At 37.0% G+C, this 24,203-nt stretch overlaps 2 protein-coding genes across 2 annotated transcripts in view; both read left to right on the top strand.

The window, feature by feature from the left end:
* The window catches only part of LOC127951307 (insulin receptor), a 44,217-nt gene extending 41,407 nt beyond the window's left edge, over positions 1–2,810 (top strand). The window contains exons 18-21 of the mRNA XM_052549131.1: positions 57–216; positions 869–998; positions 1,111–1,245; positions 1,374–2,810. Of these exons, the coding sequence (XP_052405091.1) occupies positions 57–216; positions 869–998; positions 1,111–1,245; positions 1,374–1,728 (780 nt within the window). The 3' untranslated portion in view covers positions 1,729–2,810. The remainder of the gene's footprint in view (positions 1–56; positions 217–868; positions 999–1,110; positions 1,246–1,373) is intronic.
* Positions 2,811–4,279: 1,469 nt separating this feature from the next.
* Positions 4,280–23,831, top strand: LOC127951306 (rho guanine nucleotide exchange factor 18). The gene is made up of 20 exons (XM_052549130.1): positions 4,280–4,664; positions 8,990–9,116; positions 13,676–13,768; positions 13,880–14,020; positions 14,118–14,368; positions 14,859–14,984; positions 15,104–15,221; positions 16,425–16,679; positions 17,714–17,790; positions 17,883–18,061; positions 18,727–18,788; positions 18,903–19,088; positions 20,377–20,517; positions 20,600–20,682; positions 20,774–20,836; positions 21,184–21,231; positions 21,393–21,902; positions 21,984–22,242; positions 22,362–22,463; positions 22,777–23,831. The coding sequence occupies exons 3-20, from the start codon at positions 13,684–13,686 to the stop codon at positions 22,932–22,934; spliced, it is 2,844 nt and encodes a 947-aa protein (XP_052405090.1). The 5' UTR covers positions 4,280–4,664; positions 8,990–9,116; positions 13,676–13,683; the 3' UTR covers positions 22,935–23,831.
* Positions 23,832–24,203: the final 372 nt, after the last annotated feature.

Genomic DNA, 24,203 nt, shown 5'->3' with positions numbered 1-24,203 from the left:
GATTAATATAAGCAGTGTTTAAATAATAGATTTTTGTTTTCTCTGCTGTTTGACAGAATAATCCAGGTCGGCCTCCTCCAACGCTGAAAGAGATGATTCAGATGGCTGCAGAGATAGCAGATGGCATGGCTTACCTCAACGCCAAGAAGTTTGTGCACCGAGACCTTGCTGCCAGGAACTGCATGGTGGCCGAAGACCTGACTGTGAAAATTGGAGGTACAATAACAGTCATGGGTTTAAATCTATGCAAATTTTAAGAGCTCCAGCCTCTAAATTTCCTATTCGGAGCTCTTAATGATCCAAGGTACTGACATATAACTGGTTCAGAAGTGTGGTAGTAGGTACTACATTGTATAAAGAATAAACCAAACAATAATCGCTAAATAGAAAAATATATAATATATAAATATTAAATAATTAGAGATGCCCTCTTGATAACTAACTAAACTAAATAGGTTTGTTGAAATGCAAAAATTACTAAAACATAAATGAAATTTATTAAAGCTATATATAAATATAAAAAGCTAATAAAACTGATTCAGTGTGTCCCTCAATTATGATTCCTGTGTAAATGCCTTGCTGAAAATGTGTACTTTCATCATAGGTGACGCTCCAATGCTCTGGTTTCATGTGAATGAAAACCAGTGTATAATTATACCCTTTTATGATAAATGATTCTCTGTCTTGGTGGATCTAGTCTCGGGTCTAGTTTAAAATGAGCTGCTGAATACAAGATCATTATGATAAAGGAGGGACAAGTGTTGAAGCACAGGATGTGCTGTAATACATCTTCTATATTGGATTGTCTCATCTATTATTTTTAGAGCTTTCTAATGATGTTATTTTGTCTTGTGTTCTCTTCTGTCAGATTTTGGCATGACGAGAGACATTTATGAGACCGATTACTACAGAAAGGGTGGGAAGGGCCTGCTTCCTGTGAGATGGATGGCCCCTGAGTCGCTGAAGGATGGAGTTTTCACAGCTCACTCAGATTGCTGGTGAACTGACAGTGCACACACACAATCAACCAAACAGAGATATGCATTATTGTTGCATGACAATGTTTAGCATCTGTCTTAATCACTCATGTCCCATGCTGTGCTTGTCCAGGTCATTTGGCGTGGTGTTATGGGAGATCAGTACTCTGGCTGAGCAGCCATACCAGGGGCTGTCCAATGAACAGGTCCTTAAGTTTGTGATGGAGGGAGGATATCTGGACAGACCAGACAACTGTGCAGACAGATTGTGAGTATATTATTGATATATTGCCTGTTTTTTTTTTCTGCTGACCAGTTAGGGATGTAGTTAAAATTTCTACTTGTCCTGTCAACATTTTCCCAGTTTTATATATCTCCTTTTTCCTAATCTACTAGGCATAGCCTGATGCAAATGTGCTGGAATTACAATCCCAAAATGAGGCCCACCTTCCAGGAGATCATCGAGATGCTCCGGGAGGATCTGCATCCCTCGTTTCAGGAGGTCTCCTTCTTCTACAGCGAGGAGAACAAGCCACCGGAGACGGAAGAGTTTGATATGGACATGGAGAACATGGAGAGCATCCCGCTGGACCCTTCCTCGTACTCTCAGAGGGAGTGCGGTCTAGATGGAGACGAGGGCTCATCCGTGGGCCTTCGGGGAAGTTATGAGGAACACGTGCCATATACACACATGAATGGCAGCAAGAAAAACGGACGCATCTTATCCCTACCCCGATCTAACCCTTCTTAATATTAATAACCCCATCAAGCTATATTAGATTGTTTTTCATCATTTTATAGATTAACTTTTATCGAGCTCTATATCAGAAGCCCTTCAGAAAGTAATCTCAGGACATTTGTTTTCTTCTTTACTGCCTCAGTATGACGATGATGATGATGATACAGGGTGCAGGTTTTTTTTTCTTGTATTTAAAGATACACATCAACTGCTTTTTTTCTGTCTTTTGTTGTTTTGTTTAAATATTTGCCAAGTTTCAAGGACTGGTCAAATGGAACAAACTGTGAAATGAACCTCAGACAACCAGAAGGCTGCTTTAAACCTTACATCTCCTCATCCACCAACAGATTCTCCCAGACTCTCTCCAGAAAAAGACAGAATCTAGAAGAAATTACGAGAGAAACAATAAAGTGACCTTACTCTGTTTGTGGCCTAGGTCATGACAACACGGAGTCGTGTCTCAATCTGTACACTTTGGTGGCAAACCTGTTGAACTTGGGAACTGTAGGATGACATGAAGCGTCCTTCCAAGAACAAACTGTCTACAGTGGAAGCCTGTACAAGACACTGCTTTTCTACCTGCTACTCAGTATTCCAGACTAGACAGAGAACGAACCGATTTTTGGACTCTTATTTTTTTATTTATTTGCCTACCTGTGCTCTTTCCCTTCTTTTCTCTTCCCCTTCCCCCGGTGTTCACACATTTACAGCTGAAGGATATTTAAAACTGTTTTCAGGACTTTTGACTAAAAGAGTTCCTCAGATTGACCAATAGTTGCTGCTTTGATATATTTTAGTGGGTATAGATGATGAGAAAAAAAAAATATATATAAATATATTATTGATGTTTTTGTACATAGATGATATGTTGTCATTTCGAGAGTTATCGCCGGATGTAGAAATGTTTTTACATGTTTGTCTCGAATCCTTATTTTTTCTAATCTGAAAATCATACTAATCATCCTGGACCTCTGATCAGCCAGCAGCTCCCAAGATGCACAGGAGTATCTAGACGCCTTCAGCTTCAGATGTCAAATCTTGATATCAATGGAAATAACTGCTGTAAATAAAGCAGTGAGGTGCATTCAACAAGAGCCAATGGGATGTGTTTTTTCGGTTGTTTTTCTTGTGAGAAAACATGCTGATTGTATGTTCTAGATAACTGAGCCTGAACAATGTGTGGTTATTGTTTTGCAAACACTATTTTAAATGTACCCAAAGTTAACTGCCACAGTGCAGTAATTCCCAAACACTATACCACTTTGCCGAAAGCACATACTTTGTGAATACAAAATAGCATGCCCAATTAGGGACATTTAAGATCTATTTCCACAAGCACAATATCATTTGATAATCTAGAAAAATTATTTAAAAAAAATAATTGATACATTTAAGTTAGATATACATTTATTTGTCCCACAATGGGGAAGTTTTCATGTTACAGCCGCGAAAAAAAAAGTGCAAATAAGCAAATACTAAGAAAGTCTATATAAATACAGGAGATTGCACAGTTGCTTATTTATTTAAATTAATATAGAATACTACAGATTTCCATGACATTCTGACCACTGAAAAAGTTAGTGTTCCCTGTTTCCATTTCATAAATCTGGTCACTTTAGGCTGACCTCTCCTCATAACCCCAGGCTATTATATCCCCATCCCTCCTTTTTTTTATTTTTTTTATTTTTTTTATTTTAAGAAACCATCTCATATACAGAGACCTGTGCGGGGTTGTTCTCACAGATCTTTTATACGGGATTGCTTTCTCCTATTCTCCACAGTATATCATTCCTTTCACTCCTGCCCCCGTCAGGATGGCAGATGGTGCTCCGAACTCTTGGGGCTGGCGTTGACCTTTCCTCTCCATCCCAATCTATTACTTTGTCCCGCATGTCCCAAGACATCCAGTAGTCGTTGTCGCCCATGAGGCGGAGGCTGAGGAGCTTTTAGCCTTGGTGGAGGGACATATCTTTTTTGACTATTGAGATTTAAACATCTTTCGCTGGATGCTGGATCAATAAGCTTTCTTTTGGTTTGTTAGGATGGGACAATATTTGTTTGAGATACAACTATATCAAAATCTGGAATCTGATGGTGCAAAAAAAATCTAAATACTGAGAAAATCTCAAATTTAGTCCTTTGCAATGTATATATTAATAATCAAAAATTAAGTTTTGGTATATTTATGGTAGGACTGTGTATTATGTTAGTTATCTTATGTGTTTCAGCTATATTTGTTTACAGTCTTATTTGGTAAATTTCTATTTCTGTCTATTTTCTCACCCTTTCTCACAATCTTGAAAACGCTGGCAAAACCTTGTTGTAGTAGTTATTTAAGTGAACAAAAATAAGGAATATCAAAATACACAGTTGCAAAAACAATAGGCAGACACAACTATAAGTTATATACATTGTATGGCAGTGGTTAAATTTAAATTAGAAATCAAAATGAAATATATTCAGTTTAAAAGATAAAATAATAATAATAATAATATTGCATTTACAAAAATAGCATAAGGGGTTTTAAGATACTATGAGTCACTAAAATTGTTAAAATTAGCCTTATTGCTCGAAAGTGTACAGAGAGATGACGCAAAAATTGTCCGTTCATTTATGAAGTGAGGAAAATGAGGGGTGTTTTTTTATCTGCACTATTATGATACAGACATATTTAAAATGAAAATTAGCCCACTAAAGTCACAAAAACAAAACACAAACCCCTCGCCTTCTGTTCCCGGCATGCCTCGAAGTTAGCGTGCGTGCGCGCGCGGGAGTGTGCGTGAGGAGGAGAGGATCGTTCCCGTGTGTGTGTGCGCGCGCTGCACTTGTTGTGAGAAGTTTGGCGGATGCTTAAAGAAAAGAAACTGTCCTGTAAAAAGGAGACGAGGGTAGAATAAGGAATAAACTATTTGAAGCTGAAATTATGTGATTGTTCTTTTAAAAAAATGGTGAGTAGGAACTTTTGTGGCTAAACTTTGTGTGAGTCTCTGTGTTTAAAGTTTTGTCTTCGAGGAGGCCTCGCGTTCTTTAATTGACGTTGTGGTTTATAGGTTCCGATTGTTTGTTACTAAACAATCTTTTTAGTTTTGTTTTAGAGATACAAGACGTCTTTTAAGTGCTTACTTTTTTTGTGGCCTATCTTTAATTGCGGTGCACCTCAGACGAGTGTGACGTGTGAGATCAGTAACGTTAACTGTTAGCAGGAAAAGTTTCTGTGATTTTACTTAAGGATTAATAATGATGCCTCTTTAATTCTGAAAGAAGCACAAACACGGCTTTGTGTTATAATCGGAACATGGCATGTTTATAGTGGCGACTAGATGCGGTCAGTGAAGTGAAGTTACATGTTTTCAGATCGGTTTGATGGCTGTGTTTACACTCAGCTGTGATGAAGACCGCATGGTTTATCTTGCGACCATTACGTTCCTCGCATTCTGTCTCTGATTAATGATTAAGTCATTCCTGACACTAGTTTCACCAGTGTTTCACCAGTGTCAGTTCTGTAGAAGTACTGAGCTTTTGGTTGGTTCGTGGTCCTTTCTTTTGTATTTGTAAAATGACTAGGCTTAACTTGGTTTCCCTTGTTTTAGATACTTATTTTAATCAAACAGTGACTAAAACTTTTCTTTTTTTTTCTTTTGTTGTAATTCAGTTTCACTTGTAACCTTTCATAATTTAGAAACTAGTATTTATTCCAGTAATACCTTAGAAAGCAATAGTTACTATCTGTTCAAATAGACACTACTTTATAGTAATTTTATTTTTCTAATTGTCTGCATTGTCTCAGGTAACAACTGTTCCATTGTTTACTGTAGCTTTTTCCCCTAGGACTCTGTGGTTCAGATGTCAGCTTCTGATTTGCATGTAGTTGTTCATTCTACCTGTTAAAGTTATTTGTAAACTTAAATACTAGCTATTTTTCTTTAGCTGCTTGTAACTATTCAAGTAGTTACAAAAATAGGTTCTAGGTTTTCCTAGTAGTGAAAAATAGACATGGGTACCTCTTTAAGTGTATTGTATTGCAGTTTTTTATAGTAACTTTATAGGGACATTTTAATGAACTATAAACACTGATCAGTGTTATATTAGTATTATTAAGATGCCATTATGGTTTTATTAATATAATAAAAACTATATTTTATTTTTTTTGTTACTTTTGAGTAATTTTATGGATTGTTATTTTTATTTCTGCTAAATGAATGATAATGTAATATTTGTTTCATTAATTTCTTTTTATGTTTTATTCTATTTCAAGTTACAAAGGTGTGTGTGTATGTGTGTATACATATATATATATATATATATATGATTAGGTGCTTGTGACTATAAAATATTAACCATCACAAATCGTTGATTTGTTAGTTTAAAGGAATCAGCATGAAATAAGCCTTCAACTTTCAATTATGCTAATATGAAACTTATATACTTGTATCATTTGCAACTTTCTGCTACCTCTTTATTCATCTGTTATTCCTCTAATAAAGTCAGTCCCTTTACTCTGATCAAGAGCTCACCACATTCAGCAGGAATCTCACAAAACCTTGTCTTAGACTAGCATTAAAGGTCATCGTCTTTAAAGGTTATGGGTAATCTTTAGCTTATCTGTTTTTTTGTGAGAAACAGGGAGGCTTTCTGTATTTTATCTGGCCTGTTGATGTGTGAGGGGGGAGGTTGGCTTCATGGTCAGAAGCGGATTGCAAGCCAGGCATTTTCCACACAGTAACAGAAGTTTTATATCAGTTACAGCATGAGTAAACAAAACTCACATTTTGCAGCTGCTGCATCCCCTGATCACACCTGCGCAAACCCAGTTCATATTAATGTAGTCTAACCAATGCCCTCCCATGATGTAGTGTTACAGTTCAGAATGGGGGTTTTTAGTTTATAAGAAAAACAAAGATGGTGGAAGAGTCAAATTTCATGTGTCTTAAACTCTGTGTAAAGGAAGGAGGGCGTTCGTTGTTCTACCCAGACTGGGGCAGCCTGCTTTTCTCGTTTGACTGATAAGCGTAAAACCTTAGCTGCATTTTGATTGGCTATACTCATCTTCATCCAGCAGATAATTCGAGGGAGGTGCTGCCTGCAGCTCAAGTTGTCATTCAGTGTGAACGGTATAATTTAATGAAACCATCTGGAGAAAACAGCAGTTCATAACCACTAAGGGGAGGTCTGAGTGTTATTTAATTGTGCCTCCGTCCATGCAGTGATACTACTTGGTCTCCCAGCAATTTGAAATGGCAAGTCAGTGCCTTTAACTGAAATTCATCAAGGTGTAGCTGGATTTGAGTAGGAAATGTGCATCCTAGTCAGTATCCTCTTCTATATAATGGAGCACAAGTCAGGTGTTTATGGGCAGGTTTGCTCTTCTGGTTTAGCCTTCAAACTATTTACATATGCTAGTTTTATGAATGAGTGTACTGTATGAATAGCAGTGTGCACATTGTTTGAGCGCTATTAAGCCTTGCTAGTGTGTTCACAAGGTGCAACAACTTTCTTGAAGATAGAGCTGAGTGCTTTCAACTGTAGGCATTTTAAATACGTTAATTATAAGTTGTTGTTGTTGACAACTACAGTTATAGGGCAGTTCACATAAAATTGTAAACTCTCTCATGATTTACTCTCCCTCATGTTGTTCCAAAATTTTATGACTTGCATTCTTGTTTGTGACACCAAAGAAGATATTTGAGGAATGTCTCAGTCTCTCTTTTTTTTCATTCAGTTCAAGTCAGTGGGGTCAAGTGTTGTTTGGATCTGAAACTCCTTACTGTGTCCTTGCCTCGATGTGTCAGACAGTATTGATTCATCCTTAGTGTTTTGTTAGGACACACCCTTTGGTGTATAAATAGTGTGCTGTACATTTGTCAACGTGTTTCTGTGAATTGTCTTGTGTTTATACATGTTTTTGCTTGGCTATTCTCTGAATCAAAGCTTTTGGGTGTGAACCAATACCTCATTGAAAGCTACTGCCAACAGCTTTTTTCTAATTCTTTTATAGTTATACTTGCCACTTTATAACCTTGTTTTGAGTAAGAAACTACATGGATTTTTTAAGATTTGAAGTTCTATTTCTGAGGTGGACTGCAAAAGTTCTTAAAGGTGATTAAAATGCTGAAAAAACTGTTGATCTGTCAAAGCAACTAAAAATACAGTGTTTACTTGTAGGTGTAGTCTAGCGTGAAATATTATAGAATATCTAGAGTTTCTTATCAGTGTTTAAAACCGTTGTTCTGTGTTATATTTATGAGAAAACAGTGATACATTTTTCAGAACTGACTGATAAAAGGAAAGTTCAAAAGGACAGCATTTATTTGAAATTGTTTAAAAGTGGCAGATGTGTCCTTGGTAAATAAAAGTATTAATTACTTGGCTGGCTCCAAACTTTTGTAGTGTAAAACAATTATATAATAATCTACCTGTGTAAATTTGGTTGGTCGATTTGTGTACTTTAGTTTTATACTGGAAACTGTAAGAAACATTATATATCTCAGATAAGGCAGCTATTACTGCTTAGGACTCTCTGTGCAAATCTGCATTTTTATTAGAAGTTTATTTCCCTCTGAATTTGTCAATAGGAGAAAAGAAAACCACAGTCCAAAAATAAATATCCATGCAAAAGGGGGAAAAAAAAATCTAGCCTGTTTTCTGCAAAGTCATATGCCTTCTGCTCTTTAACCTTGTCTGATGAGAGTTTAGCAAGCTGACAAACAAAACCAGTTTTCTGTTTCAGAGAAGCAGATTTGTTTCAGTATCCTAATTTCCAAGAATGAAACCAGACTAGTGCAGGCTAGGACTAGTGTCCCACCACCCATTTATTTATTTTTTGCTTGCCTGTGTCTACTAGCACACTATTGATGCATTGCATTTGTTTTTGGCAGACACTTTTATTTGAAAATGGCAAATGTTGCATTGATTCAACGTATACATTTAATTACATTGTCAGTTTGTCGTATAATGTTCATGCATTCGCTTGATCAGTTTGTGTGTGTGTGTGTGGATGCTGGATACAAACTAAAGCAGATCATATCATCTATGTTCACCAGAAGTGTGTTCATGTCAAACATGGTTCTGTCACCTTCACCTGCACAGTCATAGTCACATAAAACCATTAAGGCCATCATAGATTTAAAAGCAAAATGTGTGGTATAGTGCTGTTATTTAGGTCTAAAATTTTAAATATAGATTGAACTTATGTTATTGCGTCTAAATATGTGTTTGATCCAGAATGTTTTTTAAGTGGCAGATCCAAAGTGAATTTTTTTTTTTTCTTCCTCAGGAAGAGATTATTCATCCTGTGTTTGGCTGTATCTGCTCCATGACATACCAGGCATGACCCTCTTACAGCACAGATAAACCCGCGTCCTCCAGATCCTAACCATCTCCAGTTATCATCCCAGCCACAGGTCAGTGCTCTGGCATTCTGGGTAGAAAATGTAGTAATGGTAGCAAAATGATTTTTGTTTTCATGAAGCAGCTACTGCAGAAAGCCTAACTGATGTTTACACCATTTAAAAGTTTAGGGTCATTAAGTTTTTTGTTTGTTTTGTGTAAAGAAAATATTTTTTATTCAGCAAGGACACACTCAACTGATCCAGAATTTACAGTAAATACATTCACACAACATAATGTTACAGATTTTGTATTTAAATAAGTGCTATTCTTTTGAACTTTAAATCCATCAAAGAATCATGAAAAAATGCATTGCTGGACCCACAAAAAATAAAGCAGTACAACTGTTCTCAACATTTATAATAATAATAATAAATATAGCTGCAAGCAGCAATCACGGGGCCAAGCATTCCAGCAGCAACATCAGGAGCTAAGCATATGTAGCATCAGACCAAATGCAACAATGAATAATGAAATTAATAATTGCATGATTGTAATTGAAATGGCTGAAAATCGTTAATAAAAGTTCCACAGCGAGGAGCTAAGCATGGCATGGAGCATCAGACCAAATGCAACGAGTAAGAAAAGCAATTATTGGAAGAGTGTAATTCAAACAGCCAGTAAAACTCCAGTAAAATGATGCATTATCATTTTTGGAAAATAGGTGGCGCTGTAATCAAATCGCTTTGTTGTGTTCTGTGGGAGGTGACAATGTTGTGGGCAATTTCTTTCAAAATACTTACAGACCTTTAGGGCAATGAGTCGAACATGCCCACCGAGTTTCGTTCCGATCGACTTCCATTAACCTTGTCAAATAGGTTCTTAAAGTTGTTTGGCCAATGGCGGCCATGTTTTGTAAGATAAGTGAAATTCCTCATAGAGCACTTGTGCCACATTGGGCCATATCAATTTTCAAGTTGATTGGATCAACGGTTGCTTAGTTATAGCCATTTGATTTTTTTTCATCCTGTAGCGCCACCAAGTGGCAGATATGGAAAAAAAATAATAATTTGACTAAAGTTTTTGTTCATGCATATGAGTTCTGAGTTTGGTGAAGATATCTCATTTTGTTCCCGAGTTATAGCCTTTTTCGTAAAATTGGTCCACGAATTTGAATGTTTTGGGTCACCTGGTTTTTTGTTCAGTCTTGATCAAACCACTGCAATAATATTCTCTGGACTCTCTAGATCAATAATTTTCAAAAATATGTTGCATTTTGTCCTTTGGTTAGCTATAAGAGGTCATTTAGGAAAGGGCCGTGGCCACATGTAACCTAAAGCCTATAAAACTGAAACAAAAACTCAAAACTTTATGAAACTTGGTTATAACATGTGAAAGATGACCCACCAAGCATGCAAAGTTTCATTAAGATCAGAAAATAGCTGGTGCTATAACAGTTAAAATGGCCTAAAAAACAAAAGATTTCTGTTGTGAATGGCATTAAACTGCAAAAAAAAAAAGGGGTAATATAATCACACATGCATTAGATCTGTATTTTTTCTAAACAATCATGCAAAATTTAACAGAGATTAGGTAAAAAAGAACACTGTAATATTTATAAAGCTTCAAAACCCAGTGTTGAATAAAAAATTGCAATTATAACCACTAGATGTCACCGGAAGACCACTAATGAGCTCACTAAAGACTAAAACATTACAGTTTATGGGCTTGTTGAGGGATTCATCTAGAAAAAATGTATATTACTATTATTTAATATTACTGTTCAAGCATTTCAGATCACATTGAGTCAAAGTTTACCAATTTATTCATACAGATATATCTAATGTTTATAATTATGCCAGATTATGATTGCAATGAAACCTGAAAAATGACATAGAAGCCCATAAAAACAGAAGACTTGCAATAGGTTTTATCACCCATCATTTATTTTAATTATCTATATATATAACAAAATGTGTGCATCTGTGTGTGGGTTTAAGCATGCTTATTGAGTATTAATATACTAGTTTAAACATTTCATGTTTGTGTGTGTCTGTAATTCTGTTCTATTCTTTTACTGTCAGCCATATCTAGGTTATTTAAAATCAGTGCAGTACTATTATCTAGACTGTGAAATTATACATAAATTGCGTATGCTTCTTTGGAATGAAATTAAGACAACATATAACAGTTATAAAGGTTAAAGAGACAGTGTTGTATGATAAATTGCATTTACGACCACTAGATGTCACTGGAAGACCACTAATGGGCTCATTAAAGACTAAAACATTACAGTTCATTGTCTCGATGATTGATTCATCTAGAAAAATATATATTACTATTATTTAATATTACTGTTCAAGCATTTAAGATCACATTGAGTGAAAGTTCAACAATTTATTCATACATGTATATGAAATGTTTACTATTATGTCAGAATATGAATGCAATGAAACCTGACATAGAAATGTAAGAAAAGAAGTCTTTCTGTGAGTTGTGTGTCACCTATAATTTATTTCAAATATCTACATACAACAAAATGTGTGGGCATGTACTTCTCTGTGTGTGTGTGTGTGTGTGTGTGTAATCATGCTTATTGATTATTCATATAATAGTTGAACCATTTCATTTCTGTGTGTGAGTGTCTGTGAGCCTATTCTCCATGTTAGACAATGGCACACACAAGTTTGGCTTAATTACAACAAAGCTTTGCAGAGATATAGCCTCAGACTCATTTTGTGAAGATGCCTGACATCTGAAGCAGCGCTGTACAAAAACGGTTTCGTCTATTGACACGAAATCCATAACTTTTTGTCAGCACGGTCTGAAGATGATCTGATTCAATTTTGGTGAAAATCAGACAAACGGTTGAGGATGAGTTTAAAAAAAAAGGTTTTCAACATGAATCAAAATGGCGGACAGGAAGTTTTGCTTAATATGACATAATTGGTATGTATGTTGTCGGCATGTCCCAAGGAACATTTTGAGACATGTTTCATGATAATAGGCTAATGCAATCAAAAGTTATTAGCATTATTGGAAATGTAATAATTAGCGGTTATTGATTGGTTTATTACTCTTGACCAATAGGTGGCGCTGTGACCAAAATGATGTGGCGTGGTCAATGTGATGTGACAATGTCACATATTAAGTTTTGTGTAAATATCTCCAACCTTTGCAGAGATACAGCCTCAGATGCAGTTTGGCATCTTTCCAGCAAATTCGTTGGTAAGCTAATTGAAAACGGTTACGTGTATCGACACAAATTCCATAACTTTTTGCCAGCATGGTCTGAAGATGATCCAAATCAAATTTGGTGAAAATCTGAGCAACGGTCTAGGAGGAGTTCGAAAAAGTAGGTTTTCAACATGAATCAAAATGGCGGACAGGAAATTTTGCCAAAATTGACAAATGGGGTATCGGTGTTCTCGGCATGACCCAAGGAATCTATCAACATCAGCTTTGTTACAATAGGCTAATGTATGCAAAAGTTATTAGCATTTTTCGAAAAAATCGTTATAACTATTGACCACAAGGTGGCGCTGCCCCCAATTTTTTTGTGTACATTCAGGGCATGGAGCCGGACATTTTTGTAATTATTTGCGAAATGATACGGAACTTCATTCTTAAGATACAGCAATTTACAACTAAATCCAAAATGGCCGACGCCCAAAATGGCCGAATTGGGAAAATTCGGTATCATTCGACTCGGAATGATGCACTGAATCTAAAGACACCACTTTTGTGATTTTTGGCAAAACCGTTCAGAAGTTATGAGCAAAAACATGCATTTTTCATATCTCCTGACCACTAGGGGGCACAGCGCCGAAACACTGCAGGTAGTCCCAGGGAATGGTTGTTATAAGACCCACCAAGATTGGTCTCAATAGGCCAAACCGTTGCGGAGATATAGCCTCACGTTCACGTTTGCGTGCTTTTTGAAGAATTCGTTCATGAGCTATTCGGAAACGGTTTGAGAAATCAACTTGAATTCCATAACTTTTTGCCAGCATGGTCTGAAGATTATCTGATTCAATTTTCGTGACAATCGGTGCAACGGCCTAGGACGAGTTCGAAAAAGTAAGTTTTACGAACAATTGACGATAGCGAAAAAACTAAGCCTTGCGATTTTTGAATTTCGGTGTCCATTCGACTCGGCATGAGCCAAGGAATCACAGGAAAAAAGAATTTTCATTTTGTGGCTTACGGTTCAAGAGTTATTAGCATCAAGTTTTTGAAAGTTTAGACAATTGGTGGCGCTAGAGAGTTTGAGTTAGAGACTTCAAATTTGCTACGGTTAATGTTCAGACAGTCCTCTATTAGTGTGCCAAATTATACAACTTTACCGCAATCGGTTCTATGGGCTACCATAGACTTGGGGTGGAAGAAGAAGAATAATAACGCCAACAAACACAATAGGTGCCTTCGCACCTTCGGTGCTTGGCCCCTAATAAAAATGATTTTGGCTACCAAAAATGGCATATTAGAATTATTTAATGACATATTAGATTTTATTCTTATGATTCTGTTTGGTTGCACAGAAATTAGATGCTTCACCTTTAAGTATTGTTTGCTGGTTTATTTAAAAAAAAAAAATCTTGCTCATTTTTATAGTCTTCTTTTTGTTTTTCAGAACAAGAGATGGAAGAAATCGATTCTGTGAGGTTCAAGCCTTTGCTAGAAGATTCAAACGTCCCATACTCTGCTGACACCATCAATATTGATGGTTGGATATTTGACCTTTTTTGTTTCTGTAGCTATGCGATTTAAAAGTCATGTGTACAGGTTTTGTTTGTTGATTTTAAGGTAAGTGTATATCTACTCCTCTTCTACACAGATGGGCGTTATAATGCACTACGTGAAGATCTAGAAGCAGATGCTCGGGACTTTGAGGCTCCCACCTGGAGTTTAGCTGTTGACCAGCAATATTTAAAAGAGTATTCCAAAGACAACATTAAAAGACAAGACGTAATACATGGTATGGACTTTCATTACGTTTTTTTTTTTATTTTTTAAATTTTCTTATAAAAGTTTATCGCTTGAGCAGTGTGTGATTGTTATTATTATTATAACAGAGCTGATTCAGACAGAAATAAACCATGTGCGGACACTAAAGCTGGTTTTGGGTGTATATGTGCGGGAACTACGCGAGACCCTGCAAATGGATGATATGCAGCTGGAGAGACTGTTTCCACAGGTGGATAACTTGCTGCAACTGCACCAGCTTTTCCTCAACCGCCTTAAACAGCGGAGGATCGATTCTTTAGAGCCAGGCAGCACCCAGAATTACTGCATCCACAGTATTGGAGACATTTTCATCGCACAGGTATTTTTATTATATTATATAATAATCACCCAATTGGATCACGAAACTGTCAGTTATATCCACTGTCCTTCATATGATCTTTGGGTCCACATTCCCCAGAGCTGAGCTAAGCATCAGGTGCTTCTTGAAATTAATGGAATTATTGTTTCAACATTAAATAAGGTTACCCAACAAGTATTTGGATACTCAAGCTACACTTAATCTGTTAATGCCATTGAATTATATAGCAAAGTATTCAAGCATTTTACTAAAAGGTTTCTTGGAAACTTCATTGGAAAAAAAAAAACATTAATAGAAGTTGACACCAAGCATGTTCAAACTGTAATGTATGAATAAATTAAGCAGTGTTCATAGCTGTCTTAACTGATTTGAAATGTTTACATTTGTAAATAACCTTAATATTTCTTGACTTTTGGTATTATAAATATCTTTTGATTTTAGCGATGGTACTGCTGTCTGGTCTGATCTGCATGTATGATTGTGTGTGAAGTTTTCAGGTGAAATAAGAGACAGACTGCAATACTGCTATGGAGTGTTCTGCAGTCACCACACCGATGCAGTCAACTTCTTCAAAGACTTAATGCAAAACAGCAAGAAATTCCAGAGTTTTATACGAGTAAGACCTGAACTTTTGTTGTCAAGTTTTAAAAGGATTTCCTGTAATAATTTCATAATGTTCTTTTATTAAAAAAAAAAATTATTTCACTTTCTGATAACAACATTTTCTGTTCTCAGAAAATTTGTCAGCTGTCTATTGTGCGGAGATTAGGAATACCAGAGATAATTCTTCTTATAACACAGCGCATCACAAAGTATCCAGTTTTATTTGAACGTGTAATTAAATACACTGAAGGTAAGGTTTTTTTTTTTTTGTAGATGTAACTTCATATAGAGAATTTTGTTCTTTAAAACAAATATTTTTTTAAATGTTATTAAATATTGTGATAATTATGTATATTATTATTTTCAATGCTGATAGTGTTAAAGGGGGGGTGAAATGCTCGTTTTCACTCAATATCCTGTTAATCTTGAGTACATATAGAGTAGTACTGCATCCTTCATAAATCCAAAAAGTCTTTAGTTTTATTATATTCATAAGAGAAAGATAGTCTGTACCGATTTTTCCCGGAAAAACACGAGCGCCTGGAGGCGTGACGTGTGGGCGGAGCTAAAGAATCCCGAGCGCGAGTAGGCTTTTGCGTTGAGAGCATGTGGAAGCTGTGACATTACCGTGAGGGAAAACCCATCATCTAAAACAAACCATGGCTTACAATCAGATTCAGCCATTTATTTATGATCCAGAATCAGATCCAGAGGCTGAAACTGAACGAAAGCAGCAGCAGCAACGACTTGCTCCGAGCGGGGCTCGAACCCGGGTCTCCGGCATGGGAGGGGACGCACTAACAAGGAGGCAGAGATATTTGAAGCAGTTTTACTCACCGCCTGCGGTTCGAACACGCGATCGTGACCCTTTTTCCTTGGGATTGCATCATCCTTAAGAAGTAAACGATACGCAAATCCGTCGTCAAACTGGGCCTTGTGAACAAGCATCTTCGAAATGCAGGGAACAAACAAAAACACTTGCAAAACTCTGTTGATGCTCTGTAAAAATAAACTCCATCCACTGGTCCCTTAATGTTATTTTTTTTGGTAATCTGTGCAGGGTTGTCTTGCCCTGGGAACCAAAAACACACTTCTATTGTGACTTTTCGCGATGCTCTCGCTCTGATCAGTGAAATGTCTGTGCTGCTCAGCCTCGCTATACGGGAGCGCGCGCTCTTCCGGCAGAAGTGCCTCAGGACCCATATAAGGAAATTCCGCTCCATCTAACGTCACACAGAGCCATACTCGAAAAAAACTTTCCGAAACTTGTGACAAACCGGAAGGAGTATTTTGGGAACAAAAATATTCCTTCAAACGTACAACTTCATTTTTGAAACTTTAACAGTGTAAAAAACTCCGTATGCATGAAATAGCATTTCACCCCCCCTTTAAAAAAAAAGCATATCCATAAGACCCCTTCATTGAGTTTGTATGATTTGCTTCCTTTTGACAGTTGACTCAGAGGAGCATAGGAACTTAGTACACGGTCTGGTACTGCTGAAAGAAACAATCTCAAATGTAAATACCCATGTTGATGAGTTTGAGAAAGCGGCACGACTCAGGGACTTGAGCAGTAAGCTGGAGCCCAAATCCCAGGTCAAGACGACCCATGGGAGAGTGTTCCGCAGAGAGGACATGCTGCAGGGCGAGAGGAGGCTGCTTCATGAGGGCGTTCTCAACTGGAGGCTAACGTCTAACAAAAGCAAAGGTGATCATTGTACCATTGTACTTAATAGAAAATGATAAAAAAAACAATAGTTTAATTAGAATTTTCATCATCTCGTTTCCCATCTACTTGTATACTTATGCTTTGGACCACATGCTTTGTTTTTCCTGTAATTTTCTGGGGCCGGTTGCACCAGCTAGATGTAACAAAAGCTGGCTGTAAGCTCCAGCTTTACGATAAATATTTACACCTGTTGTACCAACTTAAACTATGATCAGGCACAAGTACACCTGCCGTAGACTTTGCGTGTCCATGCTGATGCATTTTTACACAGTGATAGCTGAGACTACATTCATGCTGCAATAGCTATAAACTACTAATATAAAACTGAATTGCTCAAGACATCATAACAAGTGAGTCACCATGCCATGATTTCATTAAGTAAACATTTTTTAATAAGTCCACATTTTTCCTTCCCTGCACATTCCCATGATAGATTTCTTCAAACAAACATTAAAAAGGAAGCGGCAGGTTAAGTAAAATACAATGCTTCTCTCTATATCACCACGCCAAGATGGTGCAACGGGTATAAATTCTTTGCACAACTTACAACGTGTATTTTACATCCAGCCAAGTCTTACAAAGAAGTGGGAAGTCGTGGCCTAATGGCTAGAGAGTCAAACTCACAATCCAAGTGTTGTGAGTTTGAGTCTCGGGCCGGCATGAATTGTAGGTGGGGGGAGGGCATGTACAGTGCTCTCCACACCCTCAATACCATGACTTAGGTGCCCTTGAGCAAGCCAGCGAACCACCAACTGCTTCCAAGGTGCCGCAGCATTAATGGCTGCCCACTGCTCCGGGTGTGTGTTCACAGTGTGTGTGTTCACAGCTGTGTGTGTGTATTTTGGATGGGTTAAAAGCAGAGCACGAATTCCGAGTATGGGTCACCATACTTGGCTGTATGTCACTTCACTGTACTTCAACCGGGTGTACATCCAGCTGCTGCAGCCGGACCCTGTAATTTTACTAATTTGATAGCTGACTGACATTTCAGTATTTCTCTTCAATGCCTTTAGATGTCCTTGTCTTGCTGTTGTCGGATGTTGTGCTGCTGTTACTGGAGAAAGATCAGCGACTTACCTTTGCCTCTCTGGTGAGCAGAATGTAATCATTTGGCATGTCATTTATTTCTAGTTTATTGTTGTCATTCTCATTAAATGTCTGCTGTCGAATGTGCTCCTATAGGATGGCAAGCCTGCGGTGATCTCACTGCTGAAGCTTATCGTGCGTGAAGTGGCTCACGATGAGAAGGCCTTGTTTCTGATCTCTGCCTCCTCGGACAATCCAGGAATGTATGAGTTTCACACTTCCTCCGGGGAGGAGCGCAAAACCTGGAGAGACCAAATCTGGAAGGCTGTGGAACGGTGCATTTCATAATTTTTTTTTTTATATATATATATAAACTAAAGTTCCGCAATTTGGTTAAGATGGTAACGTTTGTTTTGAAGTCTCTGATTTGCACCACCTTTATTTGATAAAAAATACAGTAAAAACTGTGATATTCCAAAATGTTATTATTTCTTATCAATGTTTGAAACCGTTGTCCTACTTAATATTTTTGTGGAAATCGTGGTCAGTTTTTTTTGGTTTAGGTTTCTTTGATGAATCGAATGTTCAAAAGCATTTCTTTTTGAAATAGAAATCATGTATTTCTTATAAATCGTATTAGTTCTGTCAATTGATTAATCGCATCCAAAATAAGTTTATTTGTTGTTTACATAATATATATGTCTGTGCTGTGTATATTCGTGTATATACTGTAGAAATACACACTCATACAATATATATTTTTAAAATATTTACATGTATATTTCTGTTCATATGATTTCTATGTTTTATAATATTTAATATATAAACATAAATGCATGTATATATTTAAAAAAATATTTGTATTTTTATATATATATATATATATATACACGCATAATAAAAATACACAGTACAAATTGTTTAGATTAATGAAATGTGGGTAATATTTCATCATTTTTCTGTGATTATTTCTAACACCAGTTTTTTGGATTTGTTTCAGATGTCCTGAAGAGGAGAAAGAAGAGCCAGAAGAACTGCCTGAGAGGATCTGGAACTTTCAAAGTAACATGCATATTTCTGTATCTATGATTATAGTCTTCCTTTCTCTGCTATACAATGAGCTGTTGTCACATTTAACATTTGTCCTTTCTTTTTTGAATGGTGTCTGCTGAGTAGAGGAGCTTTGTATGTGTGATGCCTTGATAGAGCAGCTCCTCATAGAGAAGCAGAGTTTATTCTCCAGCTTCACGGTCTATGGGACAGGTGTCACCGACATCGCACCGAGTGAGCGCCATCTGCTGCATGGGATTGTAGCAGAGCCCCTGCAGGGAGAACAACTCCTCGCTGGAGCCGTAAAAGATGGTGAGACTTCCACTGATCAGTAGAAAAGGGAAATTGTTATTATATTAGTGCTGTGCGACATAGTTTTTTTTTTTAATATTTCAAACAACTGAAATCTAAGCTTGCTTGAAATAATAACCTCTAATGAAAAAAGTTACATTTTTCACATACAAGTTTCCTGGAAACAAAATAAATTAATATTGCCACGTCAAAAGTAGAGAAAAGCAGCATCTCTTGCAAACAAAATACATTTTAAATATCGTCATGCGAAAAGTAGAAAATAGCTTGTATCTCTTATAAATTAATTGGCTACTATTTTAAATAATGCAAAGTAAGAAATAATAAGTTGCATCTCCTGTAAACAAATGTTTTAAATAATGAATATATGCAAATAGAGAACTGATGTCTGCTGATTAAGAGAAAGATCATGGCACCATCTCAGTGATCTTGTCCTGTCACCCTATGTGTGTATTTACTTTAGATTCTTACTGGCCGTTCACACAGAAAATGTCTTTGTGTCTAAAACCGCAAGATGCAGCACTCAGGAATGGTTTAAAAAAGAAAAACTGGGCCAAATGCCTACTCATTTGTTTTATGTAAACCTGCTACTATAAACAAACACCAGCAACACTTGCCCCGCCTCCGGGGTCTTCTGATTGATCCACTGTTTTGGAATTTACATTGATGAGCGGCACTGTTTGTAAAAGTTTAAATTCTTTTAACACACGAGACACTGCAAAATACGCGAGTGCAACAGTCATAAACATCCGTATAGCACCAACACGGTAGTATGTTTTTAAGGGGAAAGTATTAACAGGTTTAAAAAAACTAAATAACCGATATGGGACAATTACGTCGGTTAGAGGTTCTGAATTTCGGTTTCGATTTATTTTTGATTAATCGCCCAGTCCTAGTTTATATTCAATATTGACATATACAGCTCTGAAGGATATAGTATAGTCTTGGTTTACTTGAATTTTATATTATTTTTATTTCATATTATCTTAAGCATTAATATTATAACTGTTATGCAACGGTTACCAAAAATGTATGTATTAATAAAACTGTACTGCTAAAATTGACTGAAAATGTTTGTATTGCTGTTACCTGTTTGGTGTTAACTCATTAAATACCATCCTCCTGTATTAGTGAAAAAAATCCACTGATCCATTGTGTCTCTTTTTTTTAACACCTTATATAATATTTTTCACACACACAAATACATCTGCTTATCTATATATTAGATTAATGTGGTGTTTTTGAATACTAAAGCTTGGTTGATTGTAATCTATTTTCAATCTTTCTTCAGTGGAGATTTTGCAGAACATGCTGATAACATGTGAGCAGGGTCAAACTCCTTCCTCTGGTGAGGGGATGGATCTGGTCCCACTATCCAAGAGACCAGATGCTGTGACAGGCTTTGACAGTGATGCCTGCACACAGCCAGGAAGTAGGAGAAGCTTTCAACTTTTTTGTGACGCTAGTGTAATAGTTACATATTCATTCCCATTGACTAATGGACTTGTTTGCAGATGGTTTTGGGAGTTTAATGGAAAGACAGAGAGACAGAAGTCAGTGGGCCAGCTCGGACCCTGATGAAAACCTGGAGCTGTCGGTGAGCTGACACTAAAGTATCATACTTGTTATTTTTGGCAGTGGTACTAGACTGGGAACCAGAATACATGTTCTTGCTTTTGACCCTTTAGGCAGATAAAGAAATAATTCCACGAAGCTGTGGTGCATGTCCTTCATACTTTCCTAAAGCAGAGGTGAGATTTGATTACTCTGTGTTCGTTTGAAAATATATTTTTTGTGTGTGTGTGTGTGTGTGTGTTGGGATTTTTTTTTTTGTCTGTGTGTTTTATGTATTTTGTTTTGTTTTGATCGGGACAAGTTTTTTTTTTTTTTTTTTGCAGCAGATATGTAACGGTTTTGTGTGATTACAAGATTTCTTTTCTGTTTTTATGCTGTTCGGTTCACATTTGCACCTTTATGATGACAAAAAGCATGCACAAACTAACAAAAGTGACCGCAGTGTCTAATATTCTATTGTGTACATCACTTACTTCAAACACATTGAACTTTAATTGAACATAACCTGTTTTTATCTCCACAGCTTTATGACACGGCAACTAAATTGTCTCAGAAGCTTTACAGCCTTCAGGTAATACAAACTGCATTTCATGTTGTGCTTCACTCTCATAGTTATCCATTTTTTTATTATCTGTTATCTATGATAGATTTGAAATAAAACATGAATCTGTGTAGATTCAGATCAGCACAAATTAATCTTTGATTTCTTCATCTGTTTCCTTCCCTCCTCAGTCCGTCTTCCAGCAGCTAGAGAGCCACATAGAGGTACAGCGCGCCACTATTGAGGAGCTGATGTCCCGCCCCCGGGGAAATACTCTCCTCGAGAAAGAAAAGCAACGGAACATGGAAAAGCAGCGTGAGGAGCTGGTCAACTTCCAGCGTCTCCAGAATCAGCACCGACAGGAGCAGGTGCAATGGGAGCAGGAAAGAGCGCGGGTGCAGGCGGAGGCGGAGGTCAGGGAGATGGAGCTGAGAGACAGAGAGCTGGAATGCAGCAAACAGGAGAAAAAGCTGGCAGAGGATAAACAGGAACTAACCAGGTGTAAATCTGAATACCAGAAGGATCTGGAGCGCCTCAGAGACTCGATGCGCTCAGTGGAGAAGGATCGAGAAAAGGTGGAGAAGGACCGAGAGAAGCTGGAGAAGGACAGAGAAAGGCTGGAACAGCTGGAGAAGAAGTATAAGAAGAATGAGAATGTTCTAAACAATGCAATCTTTCCCATGGAGAATGAACAGATACCGGTATAATGAGAGATAAAATAGTATAAATCACTATTAAAGTACCTTATACGTGTACATGCATAAATTTGCCTTTCTTTCTAGCTATCTCCACCTTACCCCAAATTGAATGTGGTTACTCCCGACTTCGACGAGAGGCCGCCTCTGGTACCGCCACGCAGGGAGAGCATCGCCAACCTTCCTGTTAAACCCGAAGTGCCCATCCACCTCGTTAGCACCACCAACCAACACCACAAAGCCAGCTCCGTCCAACAGAAGATCCCCACCAAGCTGGCTGCCCAACCTAAAGTGAAGGAGAAGCACAGCAAGCCCAGGAACTCCCACCAGCGCACCAAGAGCGCAGGTATGAACTGTTTTACTAACTCCATTATATTAGTCTGTGAGCTGATGTTGTTTTAAAGAGCTATCATTAAGATTTCTGTTAATTTAATTTAACTTGAAAGTTTTTTTTCACACTTTTAGCTGGCATAGAGGTGTCTCAGTTACTTCCCATCAAAGTTTCAGGGAAGGAAGGAGGCAGTTTAAGAGGCATCAGATCCAACAGTCCCCACCAGCTCCATCCAGGTAAAACTTCTTGATTCTGTGTCTCAGCTTAAGTTAAGCTTCTTTCTTTCTTGGGATTGGTCTGTGTTTCTGATTAAAAAGAAAGTTCCCTTCTCTTTGTTTAACTAAAGGCATAGTATGCCTAGAAATTAAATTTAGTCATTTGCTTACCCTCATTTTAGTTAAAACCTGTATGATTTTTTGGGGGTGGTAAATTATTTTTGGGGGTGGTGAATTATCATTTATTCTGTCTTTCATTTTCTTATCTCTTCATATTACTTCAAAGCAGTGCAGTTTCTGTATTAGTAAATCCATTTCTGTTGTGTTTCTGTAGATATGTTTAACCATCCAGAGAAGTTATCCAGCTCCGTATCCTCTCATTCAGGAAACGGCACCAAGAAACACAACCACAATCAAAATTCCCACGGTACCCATCCAGGACACAGTAAAACCAAAGACAACGCAACTGCAGAAGACATATTTTACTTTTAATAACCCTATGCAATCTGCAGTGATTATCACTTTAACAAGACATGCACTGATGTAAGTGCATTTAAAAAAAACTGGAACCGCGCAGATTTCAATTAAGTTTTGTTGTTGTAGTTTGTTTTTACGATGATTTAAATTTCATTGGGAAAGAAAAAAACATTTATTCACAGAGAAAACTGTTTTGGAGGATTCACTGCCAGAAGTAGTTGAGATTTAGGCCTCTTTACTTTAAGTCTGTTTCCTAAAAGATTTGTGATCTTATCATCCGACGGTCTCAGTATATCAGTACAAAAACCAGTTCAGGTCCACATTATAGAATTTATGCTGTTTTTAGTTATTTATTGTGTTTTAATTCAGGGATGTTTGATGCCCACAAGTGTTGCACTGGAAAGTCTTATAAGAGTCCTGTAATCAAGAGCTTCTCGGTCTTGACCTATTTAATGTATGGAAGATGTTTTAAGCGTAAAAGTGTGAATTCCTTTTTGGAGTTTTTCTCCAGTTTCTGCACAGATCGTGGGATCTTTTACATTGTTTTGTTTCCTTTAACTGGAAGATAATGTTATATTTGACCAAATGTTTTGTAGTATTTTAGAAAAGAAATACCTTTGTTTTTCTTTGTTAGTTGGGGATACATTCTCATTGCTACTAAATATCAAAGGTACCACTGCTTATCTTTTTTTATTTTTTGTCTAAATTCATGTGGCACAATTCTGTTGGATCATTATTTCTATTTCATACGTAGTCTGTATTTTCTTAGAATAAAACAATCTTCAGCAGAAATGTACATTGTAAATACTGAAGAAGAAATACAGCTTCTTTGGTTCTCTCAAGGAGTACTGATGCACTTTTAAGTGCTTGTCATTTGCTCTGTTACAGAAATAAACAAAACCTGTATACTCAGTTTTACTTCACGTTGTTTGTAAGTAATCACAAAAAACGGTGGCTAGTTTGCCTACAAGTGATAATTTACTCATTTACTCCATTTCACCCATTTTTCACATTGAAGCCAAAATCAACTGGTTCTCACGGGATCCATTCGTGTTAGCTCAATGGAAGACAGTATAGTCTAAATATACTTAATGAGCGACAAATTACATTTTGTGTGTTTTTGGTCGCTATATGGAAGAGTTTACAACATTACCACGTCACCCCCTCGACATACAAATCAGCAGTCCGCTATCCCCAATTACTATGTTCAAATGTTTTTGGATCATAAAAAATTATATTTTGTAACGCAGCCATATAAAATGGAGAAATTCCCAAAATGTTCTG

Source organism: Carassius gibelio, chromosome B2 (genome assembly GCF_023724105.1).
Source record: "Carassius gibelio isolate Cgi1373 ecotype wild population from Czech Republic chromosome B2, carGib1.2-hapl.c, whole genome shotgun sequence".
In the NCBI taxonomy this organism is placed as follows: Eukaryota; Metazoa; Chordata; class Actinopteri; order Cypriniformes; family Cyprinidae; genus Carassius; species Carassius gibelio.
Note: the sequence above shows the minus strand (reverse complement) of the source record. Positions and strands in the feature narration are given on the sequence as shown.